At 45.6% G+C, this 22,539-nt stretch overlaps 1 protein-coding gene and 1 long non-coding RNA gene across 2 annotated transcripts; one reads left to right on the forward strand and one right to left on the reverse strand.

Annotated features, from left to right (window-relative positions):
• Positions 1 to 10,392: 10,392 nt before the first annotated feature.
• On the reverse strand, positions 10,393 to 21,177 carry SAAL1 (serum amyloid A like 1). Its single transcript, XM_053448856.1, has 13 exons — positions 21,113 to 21,177; positions 16,804 to 16,970; positions 16,387 to 16,500; positions 15,265 to 15,348; positions 14,731 to 14,810; positions 14,415 to 14,474; positions 14,101 to 14,216; positions 13,741 to 13,924; positions 13,097 to 13,179; positions 12,611 to 12,799; positions 11,490 to 11,680; positions 10,787 to 10,879; positions 10,393 to 10,699 (listed from the first exon to the last, which is right to left on the reverse strand). Exons 1-13 carry the CDS (start codon positions 21,114 to 21,116, stop codon positions 10,610 to 10,612), a joined length of 1,455 nt encoding a protein of 484 aa, XP_053304831.1. The 5' UTR covers positions 21,117 to 21,177; the 3' UTR covers positions 10,393 to 10,609.
• LOC128467276 (uncharacterized) lies at positions 19,453 to 20,234 on the forward strand. Its single transcript, XR_008345703.1, has 2 exons — positions 19,453 to 19,671; positions 20,042 to 20,234. It is a non-coding gene; the product is annotated as an uncharacterized LOC128467276 (long non-coding RNA).
• Positions 21,178 to 22,539: the final 1,362 nt, after the last annotated feature.

The raw sequence follows: 22,539 nt of genomic DNA on the forward strand, positions 1-22,539 counted from the left end.
TTTACTTCTCCTGTTCTGTATAGTTCTGTATTTTTTCTCGAAGATGTGAGGCCAAGTCCACCGGTTTGGGAGATCGATAAACGGGATTTCTTCTTCCGGATACATTTTATTTCAAGAATGCAATTCTGTCCAAGCTTTTTCTTAGCGGTCCTGAGACCTCAGTGACACATTGTCTCTTTATAGTCAGAACGCCAGCAGTCTCTGCTCCTGATCATATATATATATATATATATACAGTTTATTCTTTTATATATATTAGGGCTGCAACTAACGATTATTTTAATAATCGATTAATCGGCCGATTATTTTTTCGATTAATCGATTAATCGGATAAAAAAAAACAATATGCAAATTTTTCGTTTATTTAAAAGAATTTAATGAACTGGATGTTAAAAAACAACTTAAAATTTACATTAACATTCTTATTTTGTTATGATGTAATAAAAAACAATATTTTCAAAGTACAAGAACCCAAACACAATATTTATGAAACAAAATAACCCCAAACATTCTGAAAAGAGGTGGACTATTACTGTTCAAGAAACTTTGCCCCAGCACTTTGCACTTTGCACCCAGCACTTTGCACCCAGCACTTTGCACCCAGCACTTTGCCCCAGCCCTGGCACTTTGCATCCAGCACTTTGCACCCAGCATTCAGCACTTTGCACCAGCACTTTGCACTTTGCACCCAGCCCTGGCACTTTGCACCCAGCACTTTGCACCCAGCCCTGGCACTTTGCACCCAGCACTGGCACTTTGCACCCAGCACTTTGCACTGTGCCCCTGCACCCAGTCTCTAACTCTGCCCTGCACCCAGCCCTGCCCCCACATTCTGCCCTGCCCCCACACTCACACTCTGCCCTGCACCCACTCTGCCCTGCACCCACACTCACACCCTGCCCTGCATCCCCACCCCCACTCTGCCCTGCACCCAGTCTCCCACTCTGCTCTGCACCCACACTCACACCCTGCATCCCCACCCCCACTCTGCCCTGCACCCAGTCTCCTGCCCTGCACCCCCCACCCCCACGAACCGCTCTGTGCGAATGGAGCCACTCGCACAGAGCGAACCGCTCTGTGCGAATGGAGCCACTCGCACAGAGCGAACCGCTCTGTGCGAATGGAGCCACTCGCACAGAGCGAACCGCTCTGTGCGAGTGGAGCCACTCGCACAGAGCGATTCGCTCTGTGCGAGTGGCTCCATTCGCACAGAGCGATTCGCTCTGTGCGAGTGGCTCTGTGCGATCCGTGCACATAGACATGAAGAATACTTACCTCCGGAACGTGTCACATCCGTCACGTAGCTAAAAGAAGGCGGAGACTGCAGAGCGTGTAGCAGAAGCGGGGAACGCTCGCGGAGGTAAGTAAAAGGAGCCGAGTGCTCCAACAACGAATTGATCACTCGATTAATCGATAACGGAAATCGTTATCGATGATTTCCGTTATCGATTATTATCGATTTTATCGATTCGTTGTTTCAGCTCTAATATATATATATATATATATATTCTTTGTTAAACTTAGGGAAAGTTGCTTGCGGAGACCTGGCGTAGACCTGGTGAAAAGTGGGTGTTTCTAGTTATTTTGGGGTCCCCCAGTCCGCCGGTTATTTGAGTTCACCGCCCGATCCACAATAACCACATAAATGCTAGAATTACAGGCAGATTAGATCAATGTCACATCAGGAAACCCGAGAAACCATGAGTGATTCCTAATTAACTGTGATCCGCAACAGCGATTTATTTAAACTTCTGAAACCAGGTCTTCAAAGAAGGCGGACGTGCCGACTGCTCCCGAGGTCTCAGCCACGCGTGTTCTGAAATACACGTATCGTGCACATGTATCAACCCGCCCGGTCTCTGTCTCTGCACATTTTATCTGTCTCGATAGATACTGTTTCTAATTTATCTATCATGATAGATACTGTTTCTAATTTTATTCCCCAAGAAAACTATATATATATATATAGATAGATAGATTTGAAACAATGTTGCAACGTTATGAAACAATAGCAATGTTTACAAACAAATGCCATTGTTGGAATACGCTTCTCTGACGAGCCTTAAATTCTTCTGCTTAGAAAAAATATGAGAAAAATACATTTATTTATTTTTTTTAAAATCAAGAATGTTAACATTTGTTCTTCATACTGAAGTGATTAAGAATAGGAGGAATTAGGAGAATGTGTTTCATTCATTCAGGGACTCGAACTCTGAAGGTCGTGAAGTACAAGGTTTAGAGATTTCTGGATAAGACAAATTAACTCGGTGGATTTTGTCTTCCATGGAAAAGAATCTATAGATTCTGTAAATGTGACGGATTCTGCTTTGGAATCATAACTGTCATAAGGAGCGATTTCTAATCTATTTCTAAGGATTTAATTAAAATGTACATTTAATACAGGCAGCTTTATTACACACATATCTCTTACCTATCTATCATCCATCTATCTATCTATCCATCTATTTATCTATATATGTATGTATCTATTATCAATCATCTATCCATTTATATATCTATCTATCTAATGTGTATCTATCTCTATCTATCTAATCTAGCCATCATCTATCTTTTATCTATCTATCTATCTATCTATCTATCTATCTATCTATCTATCTATCTATCTATCTATATATACACTGTATATATATATATATATATATATATATATATATACTGTGTATACTATACGTATATGTATATATATATTTGTTTATTGTGTGTCTGTGTAAATATACATATATATATAATTTGCAGTAAAGAATTGTTTCACAGCGCAAACATTATCCTATGGTGCTGTTCATACTAGGGATGATGACAGCTGAGCATGCTGGGAGTTGAAGATGAGCCACTGCCGTTTCTAGGTTTACCGAGTCATTCGTTGGGTTTGTTACCGGATAATTATTACCCCGAGGGTGCAGTTGGGTCCAGCTTGGGGTTTGGTGAATAGAGTAATATATTATTGTGTGTACTTTAGGTAATGAGATTGCGGATTAAATCCGAACACGTACGGGATTTAAGTGTAAAATAAGAAGATCGGCGTTTGGATGTAAGAATGCATGTTTACACTGACAGGGTGACGTGGCCATAACGGGGCAAGACGAGCAGCTGCCCCAAGCACCCAATGCCCCTCGCCTCCTTAACCTTCCGTCCGCTTCTACAAAGAGATGTAATATCAGTCCATGGATCAGCCGCTGACCTCACCTCCAGGTGCCAAGATCCTTAGCTTATGTAGTGAATACGTGGAACAGCCTCCCAGGAGAGAAATGAACTAAGTGAGGGAATTTAGACCAAGTAAGGTCTAAATCACCTTCTATTTCTTTAAGAGGCTTCGTCAGGTCGCTAGAATCTGGAATCGGCTTTTCTAGAAGAGAATTCTGTGTGGAAGTTGAGATGTGAGCGGCACGATTCCTCGTAACGCCTCGTTGAGTCCGCTGAGTGCGTCATCACTACTTCCACGTAAGGACTGTTCGAGCGGATAATGGACACAATGTCCCGGCTGCACGTGTCGCGTGTATCTGTGTTCGGATGAGAGGTGTGTATGCGTAAATAGACGAAGAATTGTGTTTGATTTGTGTGTCCTCTACAAACGTCTTTCAGATCCACTCAACCAATGAAAGAAACATTAGAGGTAATACCGAGAGCTCCGAGGGCCGAGGCGAGGGCCGTGTTTGCAGAGCGTAGGTGGTGGAGAGCGAGACGCGGTGTATAAATGACGAGACGGTCCGCGGGACGCCAGGCAGGGGATTAACTCAACAAAAGAAATAGATACTTTGTATCCAACCCTGATTGGCCGATCTCATTGTATTCATTACAAAGGGCAGCTTTATAAACACACTGACGGGAAAACATGGAGATATATCAATAAATCCGGGACAGTTGGTTTGTACTCATCCCGGCTCCGTTAACCCCCGTCTCATGGGTCCGCATTTACTGTGGGTTATTATTTTATCTTAATTCCGTGGACCGCAGTCTCTTTCCATTCATGGGGGGGTTCAGCAGAATTTCCCCACTCCTTTCCTCACGTCTGCTAAATGCCGCGCAGGAGATGCGTTCGCTCAAACATGTCTCCTGCCACGCGATGTACTCGCTGTCAGTCAGCTCCAGCGCTGGCCCGGCGGGCAATCTGGACGGGGATCTAACAAGTCGCCCCATTCCCCGGCACAGAAATCAACCCCATTCGTTACAACAGACGAGGTTTTCCTGCCATTCGTTTGTTTCGAAACATGGGACCGTAGAGGGGGCTGGGAGCTGCAGCTCTGGAGCTGCAGTTTCTTCATAAGGTTAGGATGACCAATGTCAGCAAAGTACCGCGTGTCGCAGGATATTTAACCAGTTAGTATCCCCTGAGTTATTATTAGTGGGATGAGGGGTCTCGGATACATTGTTACACGCGGGATGTGCTTCATATGCAGCCTCATCCTGCGGGTTCCGCATATTAATGAGCGAGAGAATCGTTAACTAAATTCATAAATAAGCTTCTAGTTTGAAAAAAAACCAGTAAATGTTGAATAAATGTTAATAAATGAAGTGCATTTTTTACATCAAGAGAAAGAAAAACGAGCGTGCGCTATAGAGCCCTTTGTACGCGGTAATGAGATGGGTGAACACGGCTCGGGAACACGCTACTTTACATACAAGAGCTCTCTGTCCGGACAAAGGAGTTTCCGCTCGGCCCTTTGATCTGCGTCTTTATTCAGAGATGTTAAAGCTGCAGTTCCATCCGTTCTGCTGATTTTAAATTTTTTGGAGCTAAAGCAGCTTCAGGAACAGCATTCCTACTGATGATACTCGTTACTACTCAATACTACTCAATAACCCCCCCAGCGCTGTATACAGTAATATAACCCCCCAGTGCTGTATACAGTAATATAACCCCCAGCGCTGTATACAGTAATATAACCCCCAGCGCTCTATACAGTAATATAACCCCCAGCGCTGTATACAGTAATATATCCCCCAGCTCTGTATACAGTAATATAACCCCCAGCGCTGTATACAGTAATATAACCCCCCAGCACTGTATACAGTAATAACCCCCAGCGCTGTATACAGTAATATAACCCCCCAGTGCTGTATACAGTAATATAACACCCAGCGCTGTATACAGTAATATAACCCCCAGCGCTGTATATAGTAATATAACCCCCAGCGCTGTATACAGTAATATAACCCCCCAGTGCTGTATACAGTAATATAACACCCAGCGCTGTATACAGTAATATAACCCCCAGCGCTGTATATAGTAATATAACCCCCAGCACTGTATACAGTAATATAACCCCCAGCGCTGTATACAGTAATATAACCCCCAGCACTGTATACAGTAATATAACCCCCAGCACTGTATACAGTAATAACCCCCAGCGCTGTATACAGTAATATAACCCCCAGCGCTGTATACAGTAATAACCCCCCAGTGCTGTATACAGTAATATAACACCCAGCGCTGTATACAGTAATATAACCCCCAGCGCTGTATATAGTAATATAACCCCCAGCACTGTATACAGTAATATAACCCCCAGCGCTGTATATAGTAATATAACCCCCAGCACTGTATACAGTAATATAACCCCCCAGCGCTGTATATAGTAATATAACCCCCAGCACTGTATACAGTAATATAACCCCCAGCGCTGTATACAGTAATATAACCCCCAGCGCTGTATACAGTAATATAACCCCCAGCGCTGTATATAGTAATATAACCCCCAGCACTGTATACAGTAATATAACCCCCAGCGCTGTATACAGTAATATAACCCCCAGCGCTGTATACAGTAATATAACCCCCAGCGCTGTATACAGTAATATAACCCCCCAGCGCTGTATACAGTAATATAACCCCCAGCGCTGTATACAGTAATATAACCCCCAGCGCTGTATACAGTAATATAACCCCCAGCGCTGTATACAGTAATATAACCCCCCAGCGCTGTATACAGTAATATAACCCCCAGCGCTGTATACAGTAATATAACCCCCAGCGCTGTATACAGTAATATAACCCCCCAGCGCTGTATACAGTAATATAACCCCCCGCGCTGTATACAGTAATATAACCCCAGCACTGTATACAGTAATATAACCCCCAGCGCTGTATACAGTAATATAACCCCCCAGCGCTGTATACAGAAATATAACCCCCCCAGCACTGTATACAGTAATATAACCCCCAGCGCTGTATACAGTAATAACCCCCAGCGCTGTATACAGTAATATAACCCCCCAGCGCTGTATACAGTAATATAACCCCCAGCGCTGTATACAGTAATATAACCCCCAGCGCTGTATACAGTAATGTCGGTCAGTACTGACATGTGTCTGGTTTTATATCATTTTGTTCCAATAAACTCCATTTATCTGCAGACCAGGAGGCTGCCTTTGTTATCAGTGACTTTTGGGTGACTTTCCCTTTTCGCCGCACTGAGCTGATGCTTTATGGCGATGCTAATGAAGTCCGTTCCTCCATAGACTTTCATTAAGCAGAGAGCCGTTCTCTTGTTCCCCACAGGCAGTATGATAAGGAGTCGGGGGGTTTAGTAGATCGGGGATCAGATAACAGAGCGAGAATCATACAAACGGCTGATATGCAGCTGCCTGAAAACATCATATTATGGGGGCAAAAAGATTAATGTCGGCTGAATGTGAATCTAGGAACAAATCCTTTTACATCATTTGGAAAATCATCCGGCCCCTGTCTAGTCGCCCGTTTCTCCTGCTGTAACGAATCAACCCTTAATCAGTGGTTGGTCTCGTCTTAGATTCAGGAGCCGTATGTCTATCCCATGCATGTTTAATACCCTCACTGTATTACCCTCTACCACTTCTGCTGGGAGGCTGTTCCACTTATCTACCATCCTCTCAGTAACCTAAGCCGTTCCCTTTTGCCAAGTCCTGTAAGTCAAGGAGTCTGCTGTTCTTTAGTGTGATGCGGAGCAGGAGACTCTTTATCTTAATGTCAGCGAGTGAATGATTAGCTGTAATTCATGCCGTGTTCCCAGCAGGCGGATTACGAGTGAATTGTGCTGCAGCTCGGCGATGGCCACCGTCCAGCAGGGGAGTCATTCCGCGTGGCACGTAGGCACCTCGTAATTACCCACCGCAACCCTTCGCTGCACTTCAAAGGCCTTCCAGGGCATTAACCCCCTGTGTGCCGGGACGGGGGGTGCGAACAGTTTAATTAAAAAGGCATAAAGGGTTAATAATTCACCGTTATTTACTGTCGTGGTTTAGCTGTTTGTAAAGCTACATCATCCTTGTCCTGAACTTACATCCGTTTCCCCCTGCTGTAATAAATTAACGGGGAGGAATAAGTATACTAAATCGTACTATTAAGACGGCTGGGATTCTTAAAATATTAACCCATTAGTAGCTTGTCCCAAAGATTCTTTTGCATTGAGTCTCAATGGGGAGGAATAAGTATTCAAATCCCATTAATAGGCCATCCCAAAGATTCTTTTTACAGTGGTGAACGCAGCCAAAACGGTCCTCATAGAAAGCATGCCTTGTCAGGAGTTAGAGATATTCCAAATTAAGTCACCTGTATTCAAGCAGGGATTTGAGCTGTGATATAATGGGGAGCCGTGATATTTAGGGTTAAAACACCCCCCCCCCCCGATAAATACAGATTGACTTTAATTGCGTTTTAAATAAACCTGGCATTTTGAATAGAAGGCGACGTTCCGAGGCGATGAGCTCGTGTTCCGTGACAAGCACCACGCTGCAGGCATCAGCCTCTTTAGAGCGTCCGGGGCTTTTGTCGCGCACCTGGACTTTCTAATTTTGCTTCCATCTTTCAGAGACGGGAAAACAAAAATAATCCGTTCTCTTTATTCTGCGCATTTTTTTGTGTCAGCGGCAGGACATGAAAGGAGCGCCACACGGGGGGGGGGGGTTCTGCGTTTCATCAATACCTTCTTTCAAGACTCTGCAAACTGCTGTCTGAGGATGAGGGTCCGTGTCCCGCGCTCTTCTCTTCATTAAGGGTCATAATATAAAACTAGAGTGTTTAGATGTCATTTAAGGAGGTCTTACTTTACCGAGAGGGTGGTAGATCAGTGGAAGAGCCTCCCAGCAGAAGTGGTAGAGGGTAATACAGTAATGGGGATTAAACATTCATGGGATAGACATACGGCTCCTGAATCTAAGACGAGACCGATTAAGGTTTGAGTTTTACAGCAGGAGAAACGGGCGACTGGACGGGGGCCGAATGGGGCCAATCTGCTGTTAAATTCTATCTTTATTTACTAAATGAATTAAGAGCGTTATTGCAAAATTAAAGATATTTGCCCCGGTTAGATTGATCCCCGGACGCCATTCGTTCACATTATATGCGTATTCATTCACACTGAAATCTAACACACACACCCCCACACACACGCATTTAACAGCCACAGGAAGTAGATCTATAAAAACTTCCCATTAACCGTGAATGGAAAAAAAAAATAATAATAATAAAATTCCGCTGCCGTCAGACGCCCCGCTGCTTTATTAAAGTCAGAAATATCCTTCAATGGGGGGGGCCTTCAATATCCTCGTATTGACAGTAGATAGGGAGGCCGTTATAGAGCCGCGCCGAGGAAATGATATTTGTGATTTTATTACACCAATCGACAAAGAACTTCCTCGCCTGGTCGGCGGAGCAGATGGCGGATGAAGTTATAGCTCCTTATTTAAACAAAATCCTCTCGTGAAAGCTCTGCGCGGCAACAGACATAATATTGATAGAGTGGCGGGGTCCGGCTGATAGACTGCGAGCGCACCGCTCAGGGAGGACTCGGCGACGGCTTGTGATATTCTGATGAAGAAGTTGTTACATCAGCGAGGTTTGGGGCTGGTGTTCTGCACGGCGCACGTTTCGGCCGCCCGCTCGCCGGTGACCATGCGCGCTACGGGGCTCTCTAGCGGAGTTGAAACAGTGATGCCGGGGCGGCCCTAACAGGAACGGGCGATCAGCACAAGTAACAAGATAATCGTCCCTGATGACACACATCGCGCCCCCCGGGATATCTCTCCTTAGTCTCTGTAACTCCAGATTTTTACCCCTTGTACAGCGCTCCAGAATACGAGGGCGATATATACGTCAGCAAATAATACCGGACATTGAATGGCCTCTATCTATGGAATTGGGACGCGATGCTTAGTTAAGCTGTCACGCCGTGCCTTCTGTAATCATTCCGCAGAGCGCCGGCCGACGGACAGAACACCGCGATTATACTTTGTCTGCGCCGGGAGAGAGCGGCTCGCTGTATTTATAATCTGGGATTTTAGGTATAATTTGGGGCCGGAAACTGATTTTATAGCCGAATTTGGGGTTTAAAGCATCGGCCCCCCTCATAGATCATTTGGATTTGGAGGGGTTTATATGAAATTGTTTCTCGTCCTGGGAAAGCAAATGCAGATCCGTTCCCTCTCTGCCTGTGACAGCAGGGCTGGGGAGGATTGGGGGTACCGGCAGTGATTAGGGGGTACCGGCAGTGATTAGGGGGTACCGGCAGTGATTAGGGGGCACCCTCACTTTAAGGCCAGCAGCCCCGAAATAATGTAAGTGGTTCTGGAACGCAGATTAATGTCCCGTTGAATGAACCCTGGACCCCTAATATCGGCATCGTTTATCTAACGTGTGGATATTAAATGCTGTCTGCATCCGCCGGGGCCAGCGAGCCCCGGGGGGGGGGGGAGCAGAGCGGATCGGAGGCCGTCACTCTCCGTAATAACACAATTCTACTGAGTGAAGAAGAGACGCGATGAGGGTTTTTAATCCCGATCTGATCCAAACCGGACCAAAGAAAAGACTTCCAGACCAAGAAAATCCCACGCCACCTGCTGCTGTGTGGATGAGGGGGGGAAAAGGGAGATGCATTACTTAGCTGATAAGACCCATTCGGCCCATCTAGTCTGCCCATTTCTCTTGTTGTAAAATCTAATCCAAAATAATAATAAAATTTAAAAAAAACCAGCAGATCAGCCCCGTTTCTCCTGCTTAATCAGTCGTTGGTCTCGTCTTAGATTCAGGAGCCGTATGTCTATCCCATGCATGTTTAATACCCTCACTAAATTACCCTCTACCACTTCTGCTGGTAGGCTGTTCCACTTATCTACCACCCTCTCAGTAAAGTAAAACTTCCTTCCATCCCATCTCAGCCTCTGACGGTCTAGTTTTAGATTCTGACTGTCTCGTAACTTTTATCCCCTTCTGTAAGGGGTGCAGAAATAGGGGTAACATTCTCTGGGGCAGGATCGCGGTTACATTGATCGCCTGTATCTTTCCTCGGGGGGGGGGGGTCACTGTCTCCTCCGCTGTGGCTTTAAAGCGCTTTAGTGGGGTTTGTGGCTTGAGACAGTTTCACTCCGCGTGCCGACGCCATTTAAAGATCGAGACAAAAGTACAAAAAGCCAGCTTTATATTTCAATTATATGACAACAAAATACAAAAAATACTCTTTCTTGGCACGAAAAATCTTCCGCTGACAACGCCGAATAACATGTTTAACCCTCAAAAGCCCCCCCGGGGTCAGGAGATCTGCTGCGTAACGTGAGGTGACGCGCGGTGAAAACAGGGCGACGCTCCTACAGCGAAGACGTAACGGAAGCTCGCGTCCGGTCACTGGTCACGTAAAGCAGGGATCTGCTCCGTTAACGTGTCCGCCAGGGGCCGGTCCGCTTCGCTCAGGATCCCCATGAAGCTTTTTACCTGAGGGTAAGAGGGAGAGCGTTAGTGCGGCCCGCGGGGTAACAGAACCGGTTTCACCCCGAAAGAGAATTCCGCACCGATACTCACGTACGCAGCGTACAGGGGTAAGAGATCGGCGAGCGCCCGTCGGCATTTGTGTTCGTTGATGTGTCCTTGTTTGATTCCCTCTAGTATGCTTTCCTATAATAAAATCAGCATCGGTTTAATGTCACCCGTCGGCCCACGCGCTCCCGCTGATTTTGTGACCATTACCGCCCGCTCCCGCAACATGTGCGTCTACTCCCGCAACATATCGACTCCCGCAACATATATCCACTCCCGCAACATATATCCACTCCCGCAACGTGTGTCTACTCCTGCAACATGTGTCCAATCCCGCCTGCTCCCGCAACGTGTCCAATCCGACCCGCTCCCGCAACGTGTGTCCAATCCCCCCCGCTCCCGCAACGTGTCCAATCCCCCCCGCTCCCGCAACATGTGTCCAATCCCCCCCGCTCCCGCAACATGTGTGTCCAATCCCACCCAACTCCTTACCTGAACTGCAGATTTCCTGCGCATTCCCGCAAGGCTGCCTTCGCATTGCTCGCACACAGCATCTCTTGTCCCACCCAGGGGAAGCAGGAACGGAGCAGAGTCACGTGACGTAAAAATCACGTGACTCCGCTGGGTTCCTGGGCGGAACAAGAGAAGAGACGCTGCGAGGGAGCAACGCAAAGGCAGCCTTCCCGCAACACCCGAAAAACCACCAGCACCCCAATGCAGCATCCCAATGCAGTCCTCTACTTCAGACCTTCGTGAGTTCGGAGAGGACGTTGGACAGGAATTCGCAGCAGACGTCTTTCAGAATCTGTAAATGCAGATCTTCGTCGGAGGCGCCGGGCGGCTCGTCTGATCCCCTCCGTCTGCATTTATCGGAACGGGTCGTGTGACAGGCGCCGAGGTTCTCCAACACACGCAGCAGACTGTCAATCAGAAAAAAGTCTGCAAGAACACAAAAAAAGGAAAAAAAAAAAAACACATTAGAAATACTCTGCTGGGTCGAAACAGATTTTTTTAGGCTACGTTCAGACGTTTTAGAAATTTGCATTTTGCCCATTACAACTAAAAATGTAACAAAAAAAAACATTTCTTCCTTACAGCTGCATCGGTGCTGAACGATAATGTAAATATTTGATACTGAAAGATCTCAGTGCGAGTATCATTTCCACAAATACATTAGATTAAAATCATTCATGCAGCTAAAAATTAACTCTGTTTCTCCTTTACAATTATTCTTTTTATCCACAGGAAACTGCTCATGTTCATAAGTTTGGGGTCACTTAGAAGTGTCCTTTTTTTTTTAAAGAAAAGCACATTTTTACCCATTAAAATAACATAAAATCCAGCGCAGACAGGGTTAATGCTGTAAATGACTATTGTAGCCAGAAACAGCTGATTTTTAATCTCTTCATTGACTTAGAGGCTCTTTATCACTCCCATCACTCCTGTGTTCCGACGGCCCTTTATCACTCCCATCACTCCTGTGCTCCAATGGCCCTTTATCACTCCCATCACTCCTGTGCTCCAATGGCACGTTGTGTTTGCTGATCTAAGTTTAAGTTTAAAAGTGTAATTGATGGTTAGAAAACCTTTTTGCAGCTAGAAATTGACCTGTTTTCCATAAAAAAAAAAGCTGAGTGACCCCAAACCTTTGAACAGTAATGTGCATTTTTACAGGCTATAGGGCCCCCTAAAGGCCATCAGTTGGATCTTTTCCATTCTTCACAAGGAAATAATAATAATATGACTGTTAAAGCCAAGAAAAAGCTTCTAGTTTATTTCTGTTCCTATGACATCATGGGATAAACATCCTGGGTGACATCATCAGGTCGCTGCCGGGCTCGACGTGTTTCTGTAATATTAAATTATTACTTTTTTCGATCTTCCTGTACTCTTGGTCCGCCTGGGAAGCAAAGATGATTGACATAACCGCGAAGACGGAGGACAATATGGTCTTCTGCTCCTGGACGATGAGAGGTGGATCGTCGGGCTGGCACAGGTCACGGCTGATTAACTCGTACAAGAACTCCCAGGCGCTTCGTCCGCGGTCAGGAGATCGCACTTTACAAAGAAAACGCAGCTTTAATAACAGTAATAAAAGCATTTGCCCCACCTCTGAATTTGCAGGAGCTGCCACCTTGCCCCTGACCCTGTATGCAAATGACTCTCTGATCAATTTGCATACGGTGCTGCAGGGCGATGTGTGCAGGGGTAACGCATGTTAAAAATGTATATGTATTTCAACTGGGAACTAGGACAGGTCACGGCATTGAGATGAGGCTTAAAAATCACACGCTTCCTACGCGTCAACGCCTGGAACATGTTATTCATATCTAGAGATCGGGGAAAGAGACAAACCGATAGCTTGCAGCCCGGCGTCCACCGTGGTCAGCAGCTGCAGGACATGCATGTAGACGTCGAGACCTTCCGTGCTCTCGTACCTGCGAAGAAGACAATCATTTATGGAGAGTTAATAGCCACCCTCCTATAGAACAGATCGATGAGGCGGCCACCAGCACCTGGGTAGACGGTCCATCCCAGACAACCCCCTGTCCTTTTTTCTATTCAGTGGTTTTATGGTGACGGTTCATGCCGCCCCCCAGTGGTAATATCTGGAACTGCAGATCTATCCAAGTAGCAATCGGATAGATTAAAGCCCAGAAGCGTCGGGGTCCGCATGATCATTTCTTTTATTCACATTAAACGCGCAGAAATGTATGACCAGCTCCAAAATGACAGGGGGTACAGGATGAAAGGTTTTTAGCCTAACTTTCCGCACCTTTAGCTTGGAGTAGCATGCGCAGACCGCAAAAGGACAAAGCAAAACGTCTGTCGATAGTTACAATGAGATCTCATCAAAACACAGAGGTTCTGGAAAGCATCTTTTCTGTACAGATCAGACATCTTTATAAATCTTGAGACATTTCGTGTTCTTTACACTTTGATGCGTTCGTTGGTGCCATAGATTGTATCACCGTAGAGATACGGACATTCGTTCTCACCTGAGCTGTTTTGCGGCTTCCAATAAGCAGCTCACCATCTCCAGGGCCGGGGCTTTGTCTTCTTCGATGTCAGTAACTGGAGTTTGGGGCTCCGGGGAGCCGGCTTCTATCCAGTCAGTCATCAGATCCTCATCCATGTCGAAGATCTTGTCCACCAGCTCACCGACTTTCACCAAGAGGTCCACTGCCAGAAGGAATCGGAGCCATTAGTACAAAGTCTTAAAGGAAGGAATCCACTTAAACCCAAAGAACGGACGCAGACCTACATGGACTGGTGTTTTGGGGGATATGCCTTACGGTGCAATCACTCATCAGCTGTATAGAGAATAACGATGCCGTTAATGACAGACATGACCGTACCGTTGGTGGAGCTGGACATGATGAAGCAGAGGTTTTCTCGGACCGACGAATGCTTTCTGATCCTCTCCAACCACGAACTCGCCACATCTGCCTGAGACAAGCAAGTCAGGAGCAACCTGGAAGCGAAAAGAACCGGCCGGTTACAGACGGCAAACGCGGAAAGGCGAAAGATTCTGGCCTGCCATAAAAGTCTAGTGAGGGGGACACCACGGAAGTTTAAAGGGACCATGCGGCTATCATATGCATTAAAGTGCTGGAGTGTCCCTATTAGGGGAACGTGAGCTTTAACAGCATGTAATTACTGGATACAGTACCTGCAGGTTTCCAGTAATGTCGGCGGATCGGGGTCGGCCAGTAACAGGAGAAGGAGCTCCCTGAAACATCAAGACAATACATATAACATTCAGATATATTAATACTCCCAGTATATACAATCCATACAATATAATTCACGTCATCTAAACAGCCCGGATCACAATCGGAATTCCTTGTGCTAGAAAGTTATATTTCAAGGAGAAGTTACTTTGCCTGCTGGTTTTTATATTTATTTGTAATGATAAAATGCCACTAATGGTCTAATAATAAGTTATTAAGAAGTATTATGTATTAGCAGAATTAATAATACATTACCCCAGGTTTTCGTTGTCGCTGATAGCCGTGCACGTCTCTTGGAAACAGGACATATTTGCCAAAATGCCGACACAGATTTCCTAGCGAAAGAAGCCATAATCTCCCGTTAATTAATGAAGGTTCCTCACGAATCTATCAGACACTGAGTGCTATCTATGGATACTGCGTCCTATATCACAGAATTCAACAGCCGAAGAGTCCATTCATACGGTATATTTCTACGGCAGGTAAAGCATCCATACGGTCTAAACTCTGACCCTTCTTCACTTTTATTCCTCACTCAGCACCACATCCATACTGGACATTCCTGAATTAGGAAACCTGGTCACTGCTGGAAGGCGATTCCATGCAGCCACCACTCTGTTTAAGATAAACTACACTGCATTGATACTTCTAATGAGAATCTGAGTGGGTTATAATAGACGTACGGATTATATATATATATATATATATATATATATATATACACATACATACATACATATATACACACATATATATATACATACATACACACACACCACGTTTACTTACGGTTAGCCGGTTACTTTTGGACTTGTTAATAACACCCAAGAATATTTCAGGTGCGTTAAACTCCTTGAGGAATAAAGACACTTCCTACAAAAGAAAAAGTAATGATTTTTTACAACATCATCGACTTCTCAGCAAATATATAGGATTTTGTGCAAGACGGTAAAACCAAAACTTTATGTGGGGAGTTTAATATCTATGAAAGGGAACCCCACGCCTGGATATCGTGACCCCCATCTCCGTACCGCAGGGATCGGCAACCCCCACGTCCCAAAAGAGTTTGTAGGGAAGAAGAAAGCAAAACGGGGAGGTAAATATAAACATTCAATCCCTCATCAGTTATTAATCTCATATATAATAATGTATTTATTAGTCTAATTAATAATATTTTTTGTCCTGTATTATTAATAATTTATTAGTCATAGTAATAATAAATCATTTATTAATCTCATATATAATAATGTATTTTTCAGCCTCAAATATTTTTTGTCCTGTATATTAATAATAATCTTAGTCTCATATTAATAACAAATTTATTAAATAGTTTCATATATAAATGTATTTTTCAGTCTCATATTAATAATAAATAATTTTTGTCTCGTATTAATTATAATTTATTTATTATTCTTATATGAATTCAGTTTTACTATTTGAGTACATTAGAAAGCGTGGACAGCCGACGTGCCTCGACGCCTCTGCATAAAAGGAAGCGTAACGGCCCCTCAGATACTCTGCACCGCCATAGATTTGTGAAACCTTTTTTTCCCCGTCTTATCTCATCGGTCGGATGCGATTTCTCAAAGCAAAAAGGTTAATTTTAATCTTTCCTTTGTCTCTTCAGCCCCGCTGAGTACGACTACAAATCGGCGATTATTAAATGTAATATTTTACAGGTAAAGACGCAGCGACCTTTCAGCAGCTGAAGGATTATACCCCGCAGAGGGGGATCGGGTTGCATTAAAGGGGAACGCAGATACTAAAACGGGGGCGGGGGGGGAATAGACGGTTACAAAGTCCGGTTACAGGAGCAGCTTTCATGGTTCATTTAGAACTTTATCCCCGCATAGTCCATCCCAGGCAGACGGCCCGCAGTATACTCCTTCCGCGCGCCGCTCGGGGTTTTACCTCATTCATAGACATGTCCCAGACTTTACAAATATCGTTCTCCATGTCCTCATCCAGCTCGGCCGGCGCCTCCTCTCCCTCCTTATCCTTTCGTTCCTCCTTCCGAGTGACGGCCTAGGAGAAGACTTCTGTTACTCAGCGGCCGATACATTTCGATCGATACATGGAGATCCATTAAAAGGTACCGACTGTGAATGCTGAGCATCCTACGGGAGCAGATAACGTTGTCGTTTTAGGCCCCTCTGGACAGGACTCTCGGGGACACGCGTTAAACCCAGGGCAATAAAAAGTTCCAGTATAACATTCAGGGAAGTTGCCCAAACTCGGAGGATTGTGGACAAGAAATTAATATTTTCCATCCATCCCACTGAAAATCAGTTATTATATTATTATTATATTAGATATTATTCCACAAACCTCGATCAGCTTGGTCAGGGTGCTGAAAAACCAGTGCTTGCTGTACACGGTGCTCCCGATGGAATCTCCCGCCGGCGTCCCATCTTCGCTGGGTGGCGGGGACGGGTTGCGGTTCGCGTAATCGGAGGGTTCCGGGTCGCTGGCGCCCAACTCGTTACTGCGGTCCTCTAAACGAAGAAGAAAAAAAACACAACGTGTCAGATTTATATCGACATTAAGAAAATAAAGAAAGCGCCAGTCGGGTTTTCCAAACATCCAGCCAGAAATAAAACCGCCGTTTATACGCTAAACCGCTGAAAATGGACGTTACTAACTGAAAAACCTGCCTCTGGCCGGCTAAAAAATAAAAAATATTTACAACAATAATAAACAACAGCAAAAACAATGATTATTATTAAAAATAATAATAGTAATGTCTCCCTGGAATTACTACCAATAATGCGCTCCAGGACTTACCATTTCAAAGCAATAAAAATAGATTGTAAGCTCCTTTGTCTAACTGTTATGCTAGTACTTCTCATGTGCTGTTTACTGATGTACAGCGCTGCGGAATATGATGGCGCTATATAATAATAATTACTTGGCATCAGGAGGGGATCGTTTTTTATGGCAATTTCACAAGGGGGGGGTTGTGTTGTCTATGTTTTGAAAAGTGTGAACAAGGCTGAGAATTAAAGACTTAAAATCATTGATTTTTTTACGTTATGTTTAGTTACTAAGAAAATATCACAAACTGATACAGAAGATTGCAGAATAATCCCCTCAACAGCTTTTCTCTCTCTTTTTTGGAACAAGAGCAGTCAGGAGATGATCCGTAACACGAGGGACGGACACTTTATACCTCGGCTTCCTCGTTACTAAAGTTTGGGGTCACTCGGCTGTTTTCATGGGAAATTAGGAAATATCTGGACGTAACATAATCGCGAAAAGGGTTTTCTAACCATCAATTAGCCTTTTAAACGTTTTAAACATAGTTCTCTGATAACGTGACATTTCGGATTTGGCAGAGACCGCTTTAGGGTTCTTTGTAATGGAAACGAACAAAAAAGAATAAGCCCGGACCGTATGAATAACATTAAATACAGCGATTAATGAAATTGGCCCCCCCACCCCAGAACGAGGTGTATAAATACTCCATGAATCAGCGGTAATTTGGTAAAACTCCACGAACATCCAGTTACGGTAAGTCTGTGCGTTTTATTCCCGTCACATTCTGTCTGATTTATCGCGTGATGGAAATTTATAATCCTCAACCAGCAAAAACGATGTATTTCAGAGTCAAAAATCTACACTTCTCTGTCTCCGGAGAAGCTTAAAACGACGCTCCGGCCATCGTATGCATATGACAGCGGAGGGGTCCCCCTCTGCAGAATCCCCCCATAAGCCCATATATACATTTGCCCCCCCCCCCCCATATTCCATAGCCATTTGCAGTGTAAGAGATGTAATTCGCATTCTTTACGGGGGCGACGAGGTCAGTGAACAGTCCCTTGGAGTTGGGGTCTTGCGTGCAGCGTATTGATAAGTCGCAGTGTTTGCTTGTCGCAGTGACCGTCCCTCGGAGAAGCAGATGATGAAGATCTCGGTCTGCGCGGTTTTGCTTTCCTTGGTCCTGAACGTCGGTGGAAACCTGCCTTACGGGGCTGGAAACACGAGGAATGGCTTCCAAGGTGAGTCCAACAACATACTACAAACAAGCGGCCATCTTTACGTGATCGTCACGGTCATCAGAGCATTCGCTTTCAACCCAACCCCAAGCCAGGGGTGGTATAAGATACTAAATCTTTCAAAAGCATCAGTACCCCCAAAGGGTTAAGTGATGTGATCTAGGCTACCATGGACAGAATCCACCCTAGGTGTTCCTGACGGTTACATGAACGGTACGGAACGTGTTTATTCACAGGGTTCTAGACACGGTGTCGGTGAACCGGAGACTTCTAACTTTTCTCGGGTTCCTTACTTCTAAATCTATTATTCTTTAGATAATTTATCCGGAAAACCGCTGAGCAGGCAATCCGACGATCAGACGGAATACGGAGGGACTTATTCCAAGAGATACAGCTACAACGGACATGCACAGGACGGAGGGGGTCCGGGGCTGGAGCAGAGGGTGGGCCGAGGCTGTGCTTCAGGAAAGAATAAAGGGAGAAGGGGTGGTTTACAAGGAGGAGAGCAGGAGCAGCTCACCGGAATTCCGGGACATCGTCATCCGTCCGGAGGAGCTGAAGAAATGGGCGGCCTGCAGGAGCAACTGTCGGGGCTTCTGCAGAAATTAGGACCTCAACTGCAAGGCTTGATGCCTGGGGGGGCAGGGGGCGCTTTACAGGAGCAACTGTCGGGGCTTCTGCAGAACTTAGGACCTCAACTGCAAGCCTTGATGTCTGGGGGGGGAGGGGGCGCTTTACAGGAGCAACTCTCTGGGCTTCTGCAGAACTTAGGACCTCAACTGCAAGGCTTGATGTCTGGGGGTTCAGGGGGAGCTTTGCAGGGGCAACTGTCGGGGCTTCTGCAGAACTTGGGACCTCTGCTGCAAGGCTTGACGTCTGGGGGGTCAGGAGGAAAAGGCGGCGCTCTACAGGGTGGGCTGCAGGGGCAACTCTCGGGGCTTCTGCAGAACTTGGGACCCCTAATGCAAGGCTTGATGTCTGGGGGCTCTGGGGGAAAAGGCGGTGGGCTGCAGGGACTTTTGCAAAACTTGGGACCTTTAGGTCAAGGCTTGTCCTCCGGAGGATCAGCGGGCAAAGGAGGAAGTCCACGGCACGGGCAAAGGTCAGGTTCTCAGCGCCAAGGCTTAACGTCAGGTGGATCTGAGAGCCGAGGAAGGAAGGGCTATCCTCGAGGCGGCTACCAAGACGATGACGTCATGGGGTAAGAAACAGCATATCTGACACGATTTACTAAAACAGCATTCTAACCCAGCCAATATGGCGTCCTCTACCCCATGCCCCGACCTCACCAACCGCACACCTAGATCGGCGCATGGAGACAAAGGGAAGCAGACAACGTCCAGCTATACAATAATAATAATAATAAATAAAACTAAAGCACTAAAATTACACAAAATTCCTTCATCTCAGTCCGTCCAGAAATAACAATTCAATGTTTTGCTAGAACTGCAGTTATTAACAAACAAAAACAGGTTACGTTGAGTTAAAGAACGTCCCAAAACAGCGGTTTGTGTTATTGTAAGAATTATTCTGTGGGGTGGAAACAATTTGTTACTTTTGTATCCCTGCAGACAAAGGAAACGGGGCAAATAAAGTCCATTTCACGGCTGCGCCGGAGCCGTCATCCACTGGACACGAAATGATTACCGTATATATATACACACGCGAAGGGTGCGAGCGTACACTCACTGCCCCCAGTATCACGATGGATCGTTAAGACCAACTCGCTGTATATGACGAATAAAGCTTGTTGTGTAAAAAAAACTATGACCGCTGTGTGATTCCAAACAATATGACGGGACTGTTGTAATTAGTTATAAATCCTATGCGGCTGTAAGGCAAGTTCACAGCAAGGAGATCGCAAAACTTTAAAAGTGGTGTTATCACCATAGCAACCTGCAAAATGCTGCAGCTGATTGGACCATTCCATTGGTTGCTATGGTGATAAGATCACATAACTCCTAGTTTACATTTTTATTGCCTTTGGCTCCTAATTCTGCCTCTGCACACACAAGGCAAACCTCTAGGAGCATACAGTATACACAGGCATGCAAACCTCTAGGAGCGCACGGTACACACAGGTGTGCAAACCTCTAGGAGCGCACAGTACACACAGGCGTGCAAACCTCTAGGAGCGCACGGTACACACAGGCGTGCAAACCTCTAGGAGCGCACGGTACACACAGGCGTGCAAACCTCTAGGAGCGCACAGTACAAGAAGCCAAACTATTAGGACTGCTGGGTATATGGGCAAACCCCTAGTACATGGTGTGTGTGTATATAGGCAGGCAAACCTCTAGGACTACACCCCACGCACACAGGCAGGCAAACCTCTAGGACTGCACCCCACGCAGGCAGGCAGGCAAACCTCTAGGACTGCACCCCACGCAGACAGGCAGGCAGGCAGGCAGGCAGGCAAACCTCTAGGACTGCACCCCGCGCACACAGGCAGGCAAACCTCTAGGACTGCACCCCGCGCACACAGGCAGGCAAACCTCTAGGACTGCACCCCGCGCGCACAGGCAGGCGCACGTACACCTCTAGGACTGGAGACTAGTTACATGCTCGTGTCCCGGTCCCAGCCGCCTTTGAATTTCCCTCCCCAGAGCCTGATACGAATTGGCCCTCATATTACTCCTTACCCATTGTGGTCTTCGCCTGACGTCACTCAGGCCCCGCCCACGACTCGCATGGCGCATCAGCTGCCGGAGACCCGGCCGTCTGAGCAGGACCCCGCGAACCCCGCAAACCCCGCCCCCTGCCGGGATCGCTGTACGGGAGCTCCGAAGGCTCAATCCTCTCCCGTGACGTCATTCGCGCTCTTAGTTAGTCGTTACTAAATGCTGCAGTCTGCAGACTGGGACCGTGGATGGAGTTTTATCATTTAAAAGTAAAAAGCCTTTTACTGCAGAGCAAAATCTGTCTGCTCCTCAGAACAAGAACTTTCTAGAAGGAAACAAAAACCTTTTGTCTGCATATTGCCTATATGATCAACATAAAGTTAGAAAAAGGTTTTTTTAAATACTACACAGTTTGTTACTACGGTAACGCGGGGAGAGTACAGGGTGTCAATACCAAGGGGGGCGTTAGATAAGAACTATGGTCGCCGGTTACATCACCGCCACATGCAATAAGATTACATCTCTAATACTATACTCTGTAATAATGTATCCTGCAGCATGTTGGCCACCATATGGCCCTTACCGGACAGCCTGGCTAAATTATCCAACAACCGAGAACACGTCACTAAAATTCAGCATTTTTTATTTTAAGCTTCAGTGTTAAATATTGCTTTAATTACAGAGAAAATACAAAGAAAAAAAAAACTTCACGTTGGCGAGTATTCGTTAGAAATAAACACAGGAACAGGAGTGACAAAAACATGACATTTACAGCGTTCGGTCAATATGAACCAAAAGACACAAAAATAAATTGCACTTACAATGAGCCGTCGCCGTGGACAACTCGGCACCTCCATTAAAGGACATCATTTTGGGGGGGATTTGGGCAATTTGAGAATTTTGTTTAGGATAACCTTCCTTATTGTGGTTTAAGAATGTGCTTGGACGTGGTTTATTCCTATTAAATAAATGATATTTGCCATAACTAGTGAATGGAGGGTGCAGAATGGGTTAAAACACAGAATGAACAATTCACCTGCCCTCCCTGGCCAATATACATATTACAGGGCTCTGCATAGTGGCCTCAGTGAGGAACCTGGCCAATATACTTATTACAGGGCCCTGCATACTGGCCTCATCAAGGAACCTGGCCAATACACATATTAAAGGGCCCTGCATACTGGCCTCAGCGAGGAACCTGGATAATATACATATTACAGGGCCCTGCATAGTCGTGGCTTCAGTGAGGAACTTGGCCAAAATACATATTACAGAGCACCGCATCCTAGCTAACGCATATATAATATAGATAATAATTCACATGCCTGGAATTACAAAGTAACAATGTAAAGAGCGATGCTAGGTGTGCACTTGAATTCTTTCTAGAACATTCTCAACAACTCCCATCAACCCGGTCCAAGAGTTACCCAAAATGATTCAAATGTATA

The sequence above is a fragment of the Spea bombifrons genome, chromosome 10, assembly GCF_027358695.1.
Source record: "Spea bombifrons isolate aSpeBom1 chromosome 10, aSpeBom1.2.pri, whole genome shotgun sequence".
In the NCBI taxonomy this organism is placed as follows: Eukaryota; Metazoa; Chordata; class Amphibia; order Anura; family Pelobatidae; genus Spea; species Spea bombifrons.